The sequence below is a fragment of the Bufo gargarizans genome, chromosome 2, assembly GCF_014858855.1.
Source record: "Bufo gargarizans isolate SCDJY-AF-19 chromosome 2, ASM1485885v1, whole genome shotgun sequence".
NCBI classification, from domain to species: Eukaryota; Metazoa; Chordata; class Amphibia; order Anura; family Bufonidae; genus Bufo; species Bufo gargarizans.
The window spans coordinates 509,218,971-509,238,089 of NC_058081.1; the positions used below are offsets into that span (position 1 = coordinate 509,218,971).

The following is a 19,119-nucleotide window of genomic DNA, read 5'->3' on the forward strand; positions in this document are numbered from 1 at the left end:
AGCAAAGAATGGTCAGGAGAAGCCGGGGTCATAAATACCAGGAGAGTCGAGAAGTACCAAAGAAGTCTGCAAAGAATAGTCAGGTGGAAGCCGAGGTCAATATACCAGGAAGGATGCGCAGTACAGGAGGAGCAGGCAAAGGATCGTCAGGGAACAGGATCAGGTAAGTACACAGGTATCCAACAACTGCCAGGAACCTAAATTAACAGGCAACCTGTGGCCAGCAGGCTGCCTGTATTTATAGTGGGGAGTGAGGGTCATGTGACGTGGCCAGCGTCACATGACCGACAGACCGACCAGTTGAGCACCGAGTGATCAGCTCGGCGCTCAAGGCAGACCCAGGAGCAGGGAGCCTCCCAGCTAGCAAAACCGCTATGGGAACGAGGTCAAACACAGATCCTCGCTCCCGAAGCTAAGCAGCAGGTTTGCGGCTAATGGAAGACCGAGTGTGCCTTCGGCGCTCCTTTACAGTGCCCCCCCTTTTACGAGGGGCCACCGGACCCAAGACTTCAGGCGATGGCCTTTCAGGGTGTTCTAAATGAAATTTTCGAACAAGTCTAGGAGCATGAACCACCCTGGCAGGTACCCAAGATCTCTCTTCAGGTCCATACCCCTTCCAGTGAATCAGGTACTGCAAGGAATTATGCACCTTCCTGACATCCACTATTTTAGATACCACATACTAGACAGCATCATTAACAAGAACCGTCAGAGGCAAGGCTTTCGATGGTACTACCGGTTCAAAATATTTTTTAAGTAGAGATTTATGGAACACATTATGAATGTGGAATGACTCGGACAGCTCCAAGCTAAATTATACCGGGTTAATCACCTCCGTGATCTTATATGGTCCAATAAAACGAGGAGCAAACTTTTTAGAATCTACCTTAATTTCTTGGAGGACAACCATACTTTATCCCCAACCTGAAAATTCACCCCCCTTGAATGTCTCCTATCGGCCTTGAGTTTCTGAGAACTTTGAGCCTTTTCTAAGTCCGATTAAACCCGGGCCCAAACTGTGCACAGTTCGGAGGAGAGCCTATCCGCCTCAGGGTTAGAGGAGGAGACGGATTACCCAGAATGAAAACGGGGATAGAAACCATGGTTACAAAAGAAAGGTGAAATCCCAGCAGAAGAATTGGCACGGTTATTTAAAGCAAATTAAGCCAATGGAAGAAATTTCACCCATAATTGCTGGTCATCAGCAACATACAACCTCAAAAATTGTTCCACAGACTAATTAAGGCGTTCAGTCTGCCCATTACTCTCAGGGTGGTAGGCAGAGGAAAAAGACAATGAAATTTGACATTTTTGACAGAAGGCCCTCCAGAGTTTGGACACAAACTGCACACCCCTGTCAGAAACAATATTTTCCGGGATACCATGCAATCAAACAATTTCTTTCACAAAAATAGACGCCAGGGTTTTGTCATTCGGAAGTTTAGACAGGGGAATTAAATGGACCATCTTGCTAAACCTATCGACCACTACCCAAACTACAGTCTTACCCATCCGCCGGCGGTAGGTCAGTCATAATGTCCATTGAGATATGGGACCAGGGTCTACTCGGAATGGGTAGGGGTCGTAGGTTACCAGCAGAGCGAGTCCTAGGTGTCTTGGACCTGGCACAAACCTCACAGGCTGACACGTAGGACTTGACATCCCTAGTTAGAGTGGGCCACCAATAAGATCTAGAAACCAGATCCTTAGTGCCCTCAACACCCGGATGTCCACAAAAGGCAGAATCGTGACACTCACCCAACAGCTGGAGACAAAATTGTACGGGAACAAACAACTTATCTGTTGGGGTGGATACCGGTGCCAGATGTTGTTCAGACCTAATGCGAGGCGAGATATCCTGGGTTAGAGCTGCTATGAAGATTTTTGCTGGTAGGATGGATTCAGTTGGTACCTCAGTAGGTTGAAAAGCATGGAAGCTCCGAGATAATGCATCCGCCTTCACATTTTTACTTCCCGGCCTGAACGTAATGGAAAAATCAAAACGAGTAAAAAACAGAGCCCATCTGGCTTGACGGGGATTCAACCTCTTAGCAGACTCGAGAAACATAAGGTTTTTATGGTCAGTGACAACAGTTACACAATGCCTTGCCCCCTCCAGAAAATGCCTCCACTCCTCAAATGCCCATTTAATGGCCAGCAGCTCCCTATTCCCTATGTCGTAGTTTCTCTCCGTGGGAGAGAATTTCCTGGAAAAGAAGGCACATGGTCTCAGGTTAGTAAGGCTCGCAGGATCTTGTGAAAGGACTGCTCCTGCGCCGTCCTCAGATGCATCCACCTCCACAATAAAAGGTCTCTCCTGATCAGGCTGGATCAGAATGGTAGCGCTACTGAATGCCTTTTTTAATTTTTCAAATGAAGAAATGGCCTCAGTAGACCAATTCTCCAAATCCGCCCCTTTCTTAGTAAGGTCAAAGGATCATCAGGGAACAGGATCAGGTAATTACACAGGTATCTAACAACTGCCAGGAACTTAAATTAATAGGCAACCTGTGGCCAGCAGGCTGCCTGTATTTATAGTGGGGAGTGAGGGTCATGTGACGTGGCCAGCGTCACATGACCGACAGACTGACCAGTCGAGCACCGAGTGATCAGCTCGGCGCTCAAGGCAGACCTAGGAGCAGGGAGCCCCCCAGCTAGCAAAGCCGCTGTGGGAACGAGGTCAAACACAGATCCTCGCTCCCGAAGCTAAGCAGCAGGTTTGCGGCTGATGGGAGACCGAGTGTGCCTTCAGCACCCCGTTACAGCACTTCTCCTTTGCTGAGATAATCCATCCCATCTCACAGGTGTGGCATATCAAGGTGCTAATTAGACAGCATGAATATTGCACAGGTATGCCTTAGACTACCCACAATAAAAGGACACTCTGAAATGTGCAGTTTGATCACACAGCACAATGCGACAGATGCAGGAATGTCTACCAGAGCTGTTGCCCATGCAATGAATGTTCATTTCTCTACCATAAGCCGTCTCTAAAGGCGTTTCAGAGAATTTAAAAATCACTGCAGAAAATGATATGCAACTGACAATACTAGCTAATTCCTTAAGCTGTGAGTTGGTTTCTAGCACTGTTCAGACCCTGTTCACACACCATGGGTAGTTGAGTGGTAGGAACCCATGCGTGCTGAGACACCGTAATGTGGTGCACGAGGGGTTACGATATGTTCCTGACTGGAAGATATTGGCAAAGTTCTCAGCTTTTAACATCGGCTTGAAGAATTAGCTAGTATTGTCAGTTGCATATCATTTTGGTGCATTTTCTGCAGTGATTTTTGTATTTATATATTTTTTCATCTGCACAATGTATCATTTTGTGTAAGATGTCCTTGTGGTGCATGTGGTCCGCCCCAGTATCCTCCATTGTACGCTTTTTTTGCTGGGGATTGCCGCTATCTGCGGACCGCATGCGGAGGAATTGCTCCCCCAGTTATAGACACGCTACAGTGTCTGGGTTTGGAGCATTTCCACCCGTTTAGGCCACTTTTTTAGTGAGTTTTTTGTTTCAGAGAATTTGACAGTACATCCAACCCACCTCACAACCGCAGACCATGTGTAACCACACCAGCCCAGGACCTCCACATCCAGCATGTTCACCTCCATGATCATCTGAGACCAGCCACCCGGACAGCTGCAGCAACAATCGGTTTGCATAATTAAAGAATTTCAGCACAACCTATCAGAAACCATCTCAGGGAAGCTCATGTGCATGCTCGTCGTCATCATCGGGGTCTGGACCTGACTGCAGCTCATCATCGTAACTGACTTGAGTGGGCAAATGCTCACATTCGATGGCGTCTGGCACATTAGAGAGGCGTTCTGTTCACGGATGAGTCCCGTGTGTGGCGTCGTGTGGGTGAGTGGTTTGCTGACATCAACATTGTGGATCGAGTGGCCTATGGTGGCGGTGGGGTTATGGTATGGGCAGGTGTATGTTATGGACAACGAACAGAGGTGCATTTTATTAACACAAATTTGTGAACAATATTTGAGAGTAATGGGTCTTTTGTGTATGTAGAAAATGTTTCAGATCTTTGAGTTCAGCTCATGCAAAATGGGAGCAAAACCAAAAGTGTTGTGTTTATATTTTTGTTCAGTGTATATCACTGGAATAGTGATAGGAATGTACAAGAGTGATTGTTGCTTTAAATTTTATGTATAGCAAATCTGTGGCAAATATTTCTTTTGCTTGAGTAATGAAGGCCTTCTCTCCAGGGTCAGTAAGGGTGATAGAAGCAGCAAGGCTCCCAGATTAGATGTGTCATAAAAATGAGCTAAAGATTTTTTATTTTACTCTGTAATAAACAAGAATTGCTGACAGTATCTATTCTGGGACTATATGAAAACCAGGGCACAATCATTTGTCTCTATAACAGCTACGTACACTGAATAATTAGACCAACACACTAGTTTGCCAGTTCCAAGGAACAGGACATTCTGGGTGTCCATTCATCATAACAATAAAGATATCCATTTCTTACTTACTCAAATTGTGCACAAGGCAAATAAAATAGAAATCTTCTGTTGAAAAGTTCTAAATCTGCTGTCCAAAAATTCAAAATCTCTACACAATAATATGTTAAAAGGATTTTTCCAGGACTAAAATATTGATAGGTCCAGGATAGATCCTGCCTCTGCAGTACCGCGCCCCCCCCCCTTTCCCCCCCAACACACACACCTACAGGAGGTATCTGCAAATAGGTTTGTTCTTAAGTTATGTAATGTATTATTTTACCATGTTGTATATTGCACCCAGTATAGTGTGTAAGGATGACAAACTCAGGGTTAACAAACCCTGGCTCAGCACTCATAGCAGATTAGATGAGGAGAGTAGACTAGAATGTGTTGAATCGGGAAGAAGCGAGTCCATGTACTCCTTCTCCTTAGGCCTCAGGATCCAGAGACTAACCGATCTCTGGGAAACTGTTTCTACTACAGCAAGAAAGAATCTTTATGGCCAAGCATAGGAGTCAGCAAAGTATCCTGTGACTACATCCATTCAGACCTTACTGCAGTAGAGGGACACTGTTAAGACACCCTTAACACTTAGACATGTCCTGGCCAGACATGCCATCAAAACCTATCTTGCAGTGGACACTACTGCCACCATTACTGCCAGAGTACTATTGTTTCCCATACATTCTATTGATAGAGACTTTAGCAAGCTAGATAGAAAAGAGGGCCATAACTCCCATCTTTTCCAAAATCCATACACTTGTATCTGGGAGAAAATTGCACTGTACTCAATTGAAACTGTACTCTTGCTATAGCTTAATGTACTACTGCTGCTTTTTCGAACTACAGTAAAGAGAGACTTTTATTCTTCTTACGCTAGCCTGTTTTGTTTTTTTTACTCCTACACCAAACGCTTGCCATTGGTACTGCAGGCCAGGCCCATTCACTTGAATGGGATTAAAGTGCACCTAGCCCATGTGACCGATAAACGTGACGTCACTGGCTTAGGAAGAGGGCTGCAGTACTCAATGGAGTTGTGCAGCTTCTTCAAACAGCTGATTATGATGGAGGTTGTAATTTGACTTTTGTAAGGAATTAAATAGTGTTTTACAGGAATGTACGGTCATAGTAGCTGCTACAGGGCCCAGAGCCTGAGAAGGCTGCATCGGGTGCAGAAACAGTGCCCCTTGGGAAAAGCAGCCACACAGTTCTCGAGTTAAAGGAGTACTCCCAACTAGCAAAAGGACGTATAGATTCAAATCTGCATCTCCTGGCTGTTTTTCTCTTCCTAATTTGTATCACCGCTGCTCAAAACCTCTTTCACTACTTGCTTGACAGAAAATGCGTTCCAGCAAAACAGACTAAGTGACCACCTGTGTCCCAACACAAAACTATATTTCCCAGTCAACCCGAAGAGCTAAAGATACAGGACAGGCAGGTACTTGTGAACTTCACATTACCCTCTGCAACGAGAACATCAAGACAGTACATCTGCCATCTCAATGTCCAGAGAAAATGTAGTACCCCAGACCTGAGGGTACTACAAATTGTTTATTGTATTATGTTATGTACTTTACTATTTGTTCCTGGCCATTAATACCAGCAAGGAAATGTTGGCAGGAACAGGGTTAAACACCCTATTTTTCCCCTCTTGGTAGGACTGGGCTTTTCCTGCTTCCTGCTAGGAGGTGGAGTTCCTGAGAAGCCTCAGAGAGGAGAGGAAGCAAGTAGCTGCGCTCCTGCTCCTGTTACAGACTCCACATAGAGGAAAACTTCATTTTATCATCAAGTGAAGCCTTGAGAGTCTAGACAGCAGAGTAACCTGCTACTTCTACATCTACAGACACTGCTGTTAGGTGAGGGAATACAATCAAGCCACCCATCACCAAACAACCAATAGGCCAGTATCAACTAAGTACTAAATTGCCACCAACCATCCTGCCTCCACATCCTTTCTGGTGCCAGAAAATATTTTGACTTAAAGCCTACTGCTTCTATATGTATTTCAAGTTGTATGTTGCATGTAATATAAAGGACTGTTAGGTTTAACTCTGGCCTCATTCTTCAGTACTATAATTTGATTGCACCGATCCCCAGGAAGCAACGGCCTGAGGGAGTTTACCATGACATAACACTTCATTAGGGAAGGCCACTACCACTCTTATCCTCTACACCGGCTCTTCACGGGGTCGCTGCAAGAGAAAGAGAGATGGTGCCATACTACAGTTTGGGGGTAATATTTTTTGGCACATGCATTTTTAAAACTGCAAATGTTAATACATTTTGGAAATAAGGAAAATGAGGCATAAGTGTAATAACCGCCAGCTCAATGCATACTTAGTTATACAGCTAGTATTGCATTCAATAGGAGATGTATTAGTATAAATTGACTGAGCTCCCTCTAGTGGTGGCTGCAGACAGCCAAAATATATTTTAAAGAGATATTACCATCTCAGGTATTTATAGCATATCCATTTGACATATCACAAATGCCAGATACAGGTACAGTTTTCCCCCCCCATTCACCCATAAGTACTATAGAGCACCACAGATGTTACCATTAACCCTTTTGCTTCCTTAGCTAATTGGAAACAACAATTGTATAAGCTTAAGAGAAAAGAAGAAGAGAATGACCAGCAAAAACATAATTACATCGTTGACACGGTTTACTTACTATTGTAAGGCAGGTTTTATGTTCTCGAATCAAAGAACAGCAGCCGAGAAAACCAGTGATCATGACTACACCGCCAGCAAATAGCAGAATGTATGCTGATACCGATAGAGTACTGTATGCTAGGAAAGCAATGTAACTGCTTTTCTCCATTAAGGTCCATAAACCCATTGCAATGACTGCAGCTCCACCAATCTGTTAAAAAAACACAAAACTTTACTATTTTTTTTTATTTTAAAGCAATGTACTGAGTAATAATAAGTACGTATTTGTCACGACCCTTGGTCATGGTCGTGACTCCTTGGGAGCCGCATGCAGTTACCCGCGGTTTGGTGTTGTGTCAACCGCAGCTGGGGGCACTTTGTGGTTTGCCTCAGGTGCGGTTGCCGTGGACAACAGGCATGCGAGCGGTTGCCTTTGGCAACGTGTTTTATGTGCACTCCCTTTTGTCGTTTTGTGGTGCACGAGGTTATGTGTTGTATGCACGTAGACACCTTCCTTCACCTGCGGTTGTCCGCGGCAACGTCTGTTGTTGTATGCATGTGGTGGCAGGGTCTCGGCCTGCTGGCTGTTCCCCAGAACATGGTTGCCACGCATGCCGTTGCTGGCGGTAACAGGTGAGTGTGTTGGTGTGTTTTATGGATTGTGTGTACTTCCCCTTTTAGTTGGTGTTTTCCCTTTCCTGTGGTGCTGGAAGGGTTAATTCTCTTCCCAGTGTGTGTGATGTCACTGGGTGTGTTCTGACCGGTGGGTGTGGCCACCTAGGCCTATATAGCCTCGTTCTCTGGCTTGGCTCAGTAGGTTGCTTTCAGCCAGGCATAGCTGGAGCAACCTCCTGTACATTACCATCTACCAGTGGGGGCCTCCCTTCTGGTCATAAACCTTTGTTACACGGTGTTATCTAGGTGTGTGTGGGGTTTTGTGTTATTGCAGCTTATGGTCCAGGGTTCCTGTGTGATGTCTGGTGTGTGCTGTGTTCTTTGGTGTCTTGAACTAACAGCACCTGCACATGGGTTCCTGGTTGTGTTGTCTGTGGCAGGTGAGTGTTGTGTTGATTGCGTTTGCCTGTCACTGCCATAAGGTGTTTTTTGTTTCCCCTTGTTGCTTGGCCATTGAGACTCCTGCTCCTCCGTGCCAAGGAGGAGTAGGTCGTCTCACCCAGCTCCTAGGTCAGGGATCTGCGGAGGGTCAGCAGGGATCCGAGGTTCCTGAGTATGGGCCCTCCTACCATCAAGGTCGGCCCATGCAGGTAGGAGACAGGGTCAGAGTTAGGGACGCAACAGGAGGTGACCTGCTCCCTAATTCTGTGTTGTTTGGCCAAGTGGTAACCCTACCATCTCCTGGCACCGCACGGCTGGGGGTTTCCCCCACCTCCAGCCGTGACAGTATTAAAGGCAGCACCCAATACTTTAAATGAATAGTAAATATATAACTGAATTAAAAAGAAAGTGAACAGAAGAAAAACCTATGCACAGTCTGCAGAAGTTTTGCATACTTAAGATATCACTGATAACAGAGATACTAATTTCCAGTTGATATCTAAGCCTGAGACCTAACCAAAAGAGTTAACTATTTGGATGAGTCTTGGAAGTGTTGTATTAGTATAATCTATAAAAAATAAGACATCATCTGCGTATAGTGAAATGTGGTCCTCCACCCCCATTGTTCCAAATCCTCCTATCTTGAGGTCCTGCCTAACAGCCAGGGATAAGGACTCAATATAAATATCAAAGAGCAATTGTAAGAGCGGGCAACCTTGGAGAGTACCCCTATTCAAAGCAAAACTCGTTGTCAAACTCCCAATTAATATTCAGTCTCGCCGACGGTGATCTATACAGTAATTTGATCAGATCTATAAATCTGTCTAAAAAACCCATCCTAACCAATATCTCCCAAAGGAATCTCCCACCCTTATTTGGAATAAACCCGTTCTGACCTTGGTGTATAATCGAAGAAATCACCCTAGAGAGCCTTGTAGTCAGAATCCTTGAAAGAAGCTTCACATCAGTATTCAGTAAGGATATAGGTCTATATGACCCCAAATCCAAGGGGTCCTTACCTTTTTTTCAATATTAATATTACTACCGCTTCTGTCATTGACTCTGGTAGGGTCCCCTCCTCCAAAGAGTCAGTGAACATCCTCAATAAATTAGGGAGTATAACCTCCCTATATTTACGATAAAATTCATATGGAAAACCATCTGACCCTGGGAAAGAGTTACCAGAACATGCCTTAATTAACATAGTAACATAGTACATAAGGCCGAAAAAAGACATTTGTCCATCCAGTTCGGCCTGTTATCCCGCAAGTTGATCCAGAGGAAGGCAAAAAAAAACAATTAAAAAAAAAACCCTGTGAGGTAGAAGCCCATTTTCTCCACTTTAGTGGAATATAAACTTCCTTCCCGACTCCAATCAGGCAATCAGAATAACTCCCTGGATCAATGACCCCTCTCTAGTAGCTATAGCCTGTAATATTATTAAGCTCCAGAAATATGTCCAGGCCCCTCTTGAATTCCTTTATTGTACTCACCATCACCACCTCCTCAGGCAGAGAGTTCCATATTCTCACTGCTCTTACCGTAAAGAATCCTTTTCTATGTTTGTGTACAAACCTTCTTTCCTCCAGACGCAGAGGATGTCCCCTCGTCACAGTCACAGTCCTGGGGATAAATAGCTGATGGGATAGATCTCTGTACTGACCCCTGATATATTTATACATATTAATTAGATCTCCCCTCAGTCGTCTTTTTTCTAAAGTGAATAACCCTAATTTTGATAATCTTTCAGGGTACTGTAGTTGCCCCATTCCAGTTATTACTTTAGATGCCCTCCTCTGGACCTTCTCCAGCTCTGCTATGTCTGCCTTGTTTACAGGAGCCCAGAACTGTACACAGTACTCCATGTGTGGTCTGACTAGCGATTTGTAAAGTGGTAGGACTATGTTCTTATCACGGGAATCTATGCCCCTTCTGATGCAACCCATTATCTTGTTGGCCTTGGCAGCAGCTGCCTGACACTGGTTTTTGCAGCTTAGTTTGCTGTTTATTAAAATTCCTAGATCCTTTTCCATGTCAGTGTTACCGAGTGTTTTACCATTTAGTATGTACGGGTGACTTGCATTTTTCCTTCCCATGTGCATAACTTTACATTTATCAGTGTTAAACCCCATCTGCCACTTATCTGCCCAAGCCTCCAATCTATCCAGATCCCTCTGTAGTAGTATACTGTCCTCATCAGTGTAAATTACTTTACACAGTTTAGTGTCATCTGCGAAAATTGATACTTTACTATGCAAGCCTTCTACAAGATCATTAATAAATATATTGAAGAGAATAGGGCCCAATACTGACCCCTGAGGTACCCCACTAGTGACAGTGACCCAATCTGAATGTGTACCGTTAATAACCACCCTCTGTTTTCTATCACTGAGCCAGTTACTTACCCACATACAGATGTTTTCTCCCAGTCCGAGCATTCTCATTTTATATACTAACCTTTTATGTGGTACAGTGTCAAATGCTTTGGAGAAGTCCAGATACACGACATCCATTGATTCGCCGCTGTCAAGTCTAGAACTTACCTCCTCATAGAAACTGATTAAATTAGTCTGACATGACCGATCCCTCACGAAGCCATGCTGATATGGTGTTATTTGCTTATTTCTGTTGAGATGCTCTAATATAGCATCTCTCAGAAAACCTTCAAACAGTTTACCCACAACAGATGTTAAACTTACCGGCCTATAGTTTCTAGGCTCTGTTTTTGGCCCCTTTTTGAATATTGGCACCACATATGCCATGCGCCAATCCTGTGGGACATTCCCTGTCAGTATAGAGTCGGCAAATATCAGAAATAAGGGTCTGGCTATGACATTACTTAATTCCTTTAGGATACGGGGGTGTATGTCATCCGGTCCTGGCGATTTGTCTATTTTAATCTTTTTAAGTCGCTGATGTACTTCTTCCTGGGTCAGACAGGACACTTTTAATGGGGAATTTATTTTTGCATTCTGCATGTCATCTGACAATTTATTTTCCTCAGTGAATACATTGGAGAAAAAAATATTTAACAGCTTTGCTTTCTCCTCATCGCTCTCTGCGACTTGCCCCTCATTACTCTTTAAAGGGCCAACACCTTCAGATTTATACTTTTTAACATTTATATAATTGAAGAACATTTTAGGGTTAGTTTTACTCTCTTTGGCAATTAATCTCTCGGTCTCTAGTTTGGCCGCTTTTATTTGTTTTTTACATGTTCTATTTTTTTCCTTATAGTTTTTCAGTGCTTCCGTGCTCCCCTCCTGTTTCAGTGAATGATATGCTTTATTTTTGTCATTTATTGCTTTCTTTACAGTTCTATTTATCCACATTGGTTTCTTTTTGTTCCTTAACCTTTTATTACCATACGGTATGTACCTCTCACAATGAGATTTTAGGATGTTTTTAAAGATATCCCATTTTGTGGCTGTATTTTTATTTTTGAGGACTTTGTCCCAGTTAGTTTGGCCTATGGCCTCTCTTAGTTGGCTAAATTTAGCTTTTTTGAAGTTTGGTATTTTTGTTCCTCCCTGTAGAAACGCTCTTTTGAATGATAATTGGAAGGTTATTACTTTGTGGTCACTATTTCCCAGGTGTCCCCCAACCTGCACGTCTGTTGTTCTGTCCGGCCTATTGGTTAATACTAAGTCCAGTATGGCCGTCCCTCTAGTCGGGTCCTGAACCAGTTGGGAGAGGTAATTGTCTTTGGTTATTGCCAAGAACCTGTTTCCTTTATGAGATATACAAGTTTCAGTTTCCCAGTCTATATCTGGGTAGTTGAAGTCCCCCATAATAACCACCTCATTATGATTTGCCGCCTCGTCTATCTCGTTTAGTAGTAGATTTTCTGTGGACTCTGGTATATTAGGTGGTTTATAGTAAACTCTTATTAGTACTTTATTGTTGTTTTTAGCTCCATGTATCTCTACCCACACTGACTCCACATGTTCATGTCCCTCACTAATTGCAGCCTCTACCTCTTGTAAGAAAAATTCTGCCTCAAGCTATTCCCTCCGACTATCTGTAAGAACTGGGAAATAAATTATATCTAAATAGGAGTCCATCCTTTCATCAGTGATATTACTGATATTATCTGCTTTATACCATTTATCAGACAAATATTACATATCTGTTTTTTTTATTTTTTATCTTGATTGGAAATCACCCTCGAAAGGAGTTTTCCCGGACGAGCTGATTCAGTGAAGTATTCCTGACCCTTAAAAATAACCTCTGCTGGGCCTTGTCAAGCATAAAATCAGCATATTGACTTGCGTTCTGCATGGTTTTTCTATTTTCTTCTATCTCATTCCTAGAAAAGTCATTCATAGCTGATATTGATGCTTCTTTTAAAACCTTCTCCTTCAGGAGTTCTTAAAACCTTCTCCTTCAGGAGTTCTGAAGTTTTTTTAAACTGATGATCTATCCTCTGTATAGATAATCAGCATCTGATCGGCGGGGGTCCGACACCCAGGACCCCCGCTGATCAGCTGTTTGAGAAGGCAGCGGCGGTGGCAGTAGGGCCGCAGCCTTTTTGCTGTTTACCACAGGCCCAGTGACGTCACGACTAGTATCAATGGCCTGGGCGTGGCTAAGCTCCATTCAAGTCAACAGAGTTTAGCCCCGCCCAGGCCAGCCAAAACTAGTCGTGACATCACTGGGCCTGCGGTAAACAGCGAGAAGGCTGCTATGCTACTGCCAGCGCTGCTGCCTTCTCAAACAGCTGTTCGGCAGGTTTCCCGGGTGACGGTCTCCCGCCAATCAGATGCTGATGATCTATCCAGAGGATAGATCATCAGCTAAAAAAAATGGCAGAACCCCTTTAAGTTGGAGATGTTACTAATAAAAATCCCCCTCATATAGGCCTTAAATGCATCCCACTACTTGGGTCTTCACTTCATTTATAATTAACCTCCCAAAATCACACCATTTCTGGTTGTATTAACTCATGATTATCCATTACCGGCAACCAATAGGGATTAAATCTAAATTGGGGTCTTACCATACCATGACAGTAAGCCATGCAGGGCTCAAGGGAGAGAGGTACATGGTCCGAGTGAGATCTGGCCTAATATTTCATCGATTTTACATAATTCATATTTTTAATTAAGGCCAGATCTATCCTAAACATAGATTTCCCAGAGTTGCTTACGCATGAATAAACTCTTTCCCCTTGCTCTAAGCATCTCCAGACGTCCCCAAAGCCGGATTCCTGACAAAACCAGGCCAAAGGTGAACCCTTGGCAAAGGCATGGCAGCCCCCCCTTCCCCCATCCTATCTATGGTTAGGATCAATAGCACAAAATCCCCAATAACTAAGGAAGGACATTTCAGGCCATTGCTCCATAAAGGTACAGTAAGCAAATAGTTAAGTACATATAAAGAAAAAGGAGGTGGAATATAGACAAAGGCCAGGATACATAATTTCCCAGCAGGTTTACCATATAAAAAAACATATCTCCCCTGCCTGTCAACAGAGGATTCCTCACAGACATAATCAATTGCCCTATGAATAAGAACTGTTATTCCTCTGGAATAACTAGTAAAAGTAGAGTGATAAGTCTGGGCAGCCCTTCCCCTGCTGACATGCCGGGAAGTCTCCTCAGTAAGATGAGTCTCCAGCAAACAGACAATTGCTGGAAGATGTCTCCGCACTAAATAAAAAAACGCTAGTTTCTTCAATTTATCACCCAGACCCCGAACATTCCAAGTTAAAATTCTAGCTGACATAAACTCAACCAAAAGGGTCCCAACCCATAGAAACTTCCAATAGCACAAGGCCCCCCTGATACCCTCTTTACCCCACCACTCTTGATCTGCCACATAATGCAACAGATCTCTTATCCAGGACCCCCCCCCCCCACACACACACACACACACACACAGTCCCCCTGCTACTCCCAAACACGAAGAAAAGGATAGTGGAAACAAGAAAAGAAAAAAAAAAAACTAAAGCACTCAAATATTGTTTCGACCAAGCCAATCCATAGCAAGATCCGCGTGTCAAAAAAAGAGTTCCAGTCTCAAAAATAATCCGGTTTAGCTGGATAAAGAAATGAATACTTGATATTCCTTTCCTGTAGGTGTTTTTAAACACAGTAAAACTCCAGAAAGAAGGACAGTTTATTCCCGTTGTATAAATTAGGAGAAAACTCCCTCGCCCTTCTCAATATCATATCTCTGTCTCTTGCAGCCAATATCCTAACCAAAAGTGCCCGTGGCTGCCTCCCAGGAACAGGTTTTAACCCAGGAACACAATGTCTCCTTTCCAAACTTCTTCATAATCATCGCTTGAATCATCTGAGCAGAATTTTCTTCCTCTATGCCCTCAGGTAGCCCCAGAATTCTCACATTATATCTCCTTGACCTGTCTTCAAATATCTGTAATTTTTTTTAAGCATATTATATTCCATCTTTAAAATGGAGCACTCAGTTTTAAGTGTTTAAAGTTCGTTCTATAGAACGGCCACAAACTTTTCTATAGTAGTAAGTCTGTCCCGGATTTTTGAAACATCATCTCTTATGAGGATCACATCGGACTCAACTGTCCCAAGCTGCAATGCAATATCATGAATTAACTCCCCTTTTTTTTTTACTGCCATTAATATTTCTTTTAAGGGGGCAGAATCTACAGTGAATAGATCTGCTTCCTCCACTCTCTCCGCCCCCCACCCTGGGAGTGTCCTTCCTGTATTTCATCCAACATAGTTACGGAGTTATAATAATTTTTTTTAAAATTGGTATCCTGTATTCCCTTTTGTCCTGCTCTCGTACTAATCTTTGGAGATTTTAAAAACTGTTCAATCTTTGGAGATTCCAAGGGTTTCTGACCAGTTTTTATCCCAGAAAAATCTGCTGAGTGCCTATTTTGATTAGGGCCCATTTTTTCTTCTTTTCCCCTTTTCTCTTTCCTTTCCCTCTCCCATTCTTCCTTTGTCGCTTTTTTTTTTTTTTTTTCCTATCTTTTCTTTTTTCTCCTATAGAATAGCTTTAGACAGAAAAAAGCAAGAGAAAAGAAACTAATAAAAAAAACGAAATAAGTCCAAAATCAAACAAGCCCACACCAATCTTCTTATGCGGAATTTAGAAGGTCAAGAGGAGAGGGCACACAGAGAGCAAGAAGGGAGCCAACAAGAAATTCATGAAATCAGCAAGCAAAGCAGTGAGACCAACAAACGCATCAGGGGCAGGAGGAGGAACAGCAAGGTCCGAAGGCCAGGGACAAGCAGAGGGCAGAGAAGGAATAGTTACAACTTCTGAATGGAAACACAGGCTTCGTAGTCAGATTCTCAATAAGGACACAGTTTTCATAATTGCGATATTATACCCATTATAACAGGTCAGGACGAGAGGGCACACACAAGACGGAGGGACCAAAACGCACCAGAGGCAGGAGCAGGAGCCACACAGTCCGGAAGGACAGAGACGAGCAGAGGACAGAGGAGGAGACAGTCCCCTTTGATGGTGCGGTGGGGAGATAACCCTCCGATTGTAGTGTACGGGAGCTGTAATGCCCGTCACTACAGAAGGGTCACTTGTGTGCTGTCGTTCCCCCTTATTTATGGGGAGGTTGGTATAAATCATCTTCCTAATGTAATGCTATGTACTTCCCTGTTACTATGAAATGTGCATGTGCAGGCCGGCTAGGGGTGTTATTCCAGCTCTGAGTCACTAGAGGGAGCTAGGGAACCCTAGTGTATATAAGGCCCAGTCAGGGAGTCGAAGAGCGGAGAGAGTGAGAGAGGGAGAAGGAGATGAGACTGTGTCTGAGTTAAGGCCAGGCCATGGGCCTGTGAGGGTAGAGCAGGCCTGGAGCCTGCAAACTAGGAGAGGGTAGTGTAATCCCTGTAACCGGGTTCCAGATCCAAGGAGAAGGGTCCCCTCGTGAGTCTTTAGTTGTCAATCAGGAATGCGATAGTCTAACCAGCCTGAAGACACAGAACGAAACAGAGGCCAACCTAATAAAGCAAGAGGTACTCAAAGAACGGAGGAGGTACTTGATAAGGACAGACCCAAGGATACGCCAGAGCTAGGGCATCGGGCCTTGGAGAATAATTTCCATGTTTCAGGATCAGTCAGGAATAGAGTGCAAGCCGTCTGTACTGCAAGTCCTGTGTGTAACCCTCTGAAAACCCCCTTGCTATATCCGGCCTGTCTGTAACGTACGTAAACCAACTGTCTTCAATGGAACTGCGCTTCCAATTATGTCCATGCATGACGATTACAGAAAACAAGTAAAGTTCCAGTTTTGGTTGGCTATCACGTGGTTTCTGCGTTATTCTTGCTACCAACAAACGGTGTGCCACCGTTCAATTGGCACTACCGTCACGACATTCATCACCTGCCTGTTCCAGTGCTGACCCGTTTGAAGACGACAGTGAGTCCCAGGTTAGTGGGTTACCCTGCACTACAAAGCCCAGCATATCTAAAGCTACACTACTGACCCCCTGGGACACTGCACGATTACACTCAGAAAAAGGTTCCAACGCTGCGTTCACAGGGGAGATGAGAGGGAGGGGGGTACCTCAATGAATAGCAGCAAAATATCGGATGAGACCGAGCTCACCAGCCTCTGAGAGAGCCGACGTCCTCAATCTGGCAGTTTAGAGACAGAAGTCGAATCAGAGAGCGGGAGACATGGGGAGCATGGCAGGAGGAGGAGGAAGATGGTGTGACGCACCTTACTTACGTCATCACGTCCCTCCCTGCCAACTGGTCAAAAACCATTATCAACTGGTCTAAAACCACTGGACTATCAACTGGTCAAGTTTTTTTATCAACTGGATAAGTTTTTTTAAGCTTATTGAGAGAATAATTAACGATTTGTTGTGGGGAAGAAAGCGGGTAAGGCTCAAATTGGAATACTTATACAGGCCTTTGGAACAGGGAGGACTAAATCTTCCCTATTTCAAGGTCTATTTTATAGTGGGTCAATTATGGCTGTATCGTGAATGGGAGAAAAGGGCATTTTGTACTACCTTGGTGAGGAGATACCCCTATGACAACCTATTCGCATGATTGGAATCGGGGCAATTGACTAGTGTACAATGAGAGTATAGAGAAGCTAAAAAGCTATTATCTAAGGCATGGGATACTATTAGAAGATGGCAGGGAACAAAAGGATCTCTTCAGTATACTCCCCTCTGGCATAATCTTCAACTACAGGCCTTGGATAAAATAGCTGGGGACCAATTTTGGCAAATAAATTATATTTTTTATGTTACATAAGTGGTGAAGAATGGAGAGATACTTCCGTTCTCGGTGTTAGTACAAAGGGAGAATATGGAGGGTTTGTCTTGGTTTAGATATTTACAGTTACGTTCGGCACTTACTAGTGTAAAGAACACTGTTGGAGACAGATACTTCTACTTTTTTAAATGATATGATAGGGAATTTATATCAGAGGTTTAAGATTTCACATTTTTATAAATTAATACTTAACCCCTTAAGGACTCAGCCCTATTTCACCTTAAGGACTTGGCCATTTTTTGTATATCTGACCAGTGTCACTTTATGTGTGAATAACTTTAAAAAGCCTTTACTTACCCAGGCCATTCTGAGATTGTTTTTTCGTCACATATTTTACTTCATGACACTGCTAAAATTGGTTCTAGTAAGAAGCAGGGCGGCACTACCTTCTTTAAATTCGCGGTGCACGTGTCCGTGGAATGGCGTCCAGACAAACGTTTCAAAGGAAAGGACCGGCACTTCGCTGATGTAGATCACAATGTAGATTTATTCAGTCACATATTCAAATGGCATAGTGACGCGTTTCAGCACAGATGTGCTTTCATCCGACTGCATCAAACATCTTACACTCCAGCTATTTATACATAAATGAAACACAAAGGAACTGACATCATCAAAGGAGCTCCGCCTCCCTCATTAAATAAAATTCGCATATCAAATAATCGCAATGAAAAATTTGCATTGAAAAATTCGCAATTGAAAATTCGCAATTGAAAAATTCGCAACTGAAAATTCGCAATTGAAAATTGAAAATTCGCAATTGAAAATTCGCAACTGAAAATTCGCAACTGAAAATTCGCAACTGAAAATTCGCAATTGAAAATTCGCAAAAAACATATCCACTCTATACTGGCGAAAATTTTCAGTCACATAGTCCATTCTTGCAGTGATTAATCACGCTGAAGAAAAAAAGAAATATATTTATCAGATTGCATAAGGCCGAATGCCTTATAAGAAGCAGGACACATTGTACTCACGATTGAGGCCCCTGGGCTCCATTGTCTGAAGACGATGGATCCAGTAAGCCTCTCTTTTCAATAACAATTTATTTCTGTCACCCCCTCGACGGGGTAATGATACACCTTCAATAATCTGATTGATTATTCTCAACTGCGAGATGTTGTGTTTTTTATCATGAAAATGAAGGGGTATTGGGAGTAATAAATTCTGTTTACGGATAGTAGATTTGTGTTTACTTAGTCTGTCCTTCATTCTCATCGAGGTTTCCCCCACATATAGTAATCCACATGGACATTTAAGAATGTAAACCACAAATCTACTATCACAGGTGAACGTGCCCCTTATTGGAATATTTTCACCTGAGTGAGGGTGGGAAAAACATGAACCCTTTATAACGCTGGAACAATTGACACAATCTAAACAAGGAAAAGTGCCCCGTCTAGGTGTAGATAAAGTACTCTGTCCTCTTTCTATTTTATTACTTCCCACATCCGCCCGGACTATTTTATCCCTAATATTTTCTGCCCGTTTATAGCATATCATGGGTGGCCTCTGGAACTCTCCTATCCGTGGATAGGACTTGGATAATATGTGCCAATGTTGATTAACAATAGTCCTAAGGCGCTGGGACCAGGGATGGTATTTAATCACTAAGGGGATCCTTGTTTCTTTCTTAGTTCTATCTGGTGGTGTAGTCTCAGCTTTATTACGCTGTATTTTCAATAAATCAGG

At 43.3% G+C, this 19,119-nt stretch overlaps 1 protein-coding gene across 1 annotated transcript in view; it reads right to left on the minus strand.

The window, feature by feature from the left end:
• LOC122926097 (tetraspanin-11-like) overlaps window positions 1–19,119 on the minus strand; it is a 217,628-nt gene that overhangs the window by 152,292 nt on the left and 46,217 nt on the right. The window contains exon 2 of the mRNA XM_044277483.1: window positions 7,145–7,336. Coding sequence (XP_044133418.1) covers window positions 7,145–7,336 — 192 coding nt within the window. The remainder of the gene's footprint in view (window positions 1–7,144; window positions 7,337–19,119) is intronic.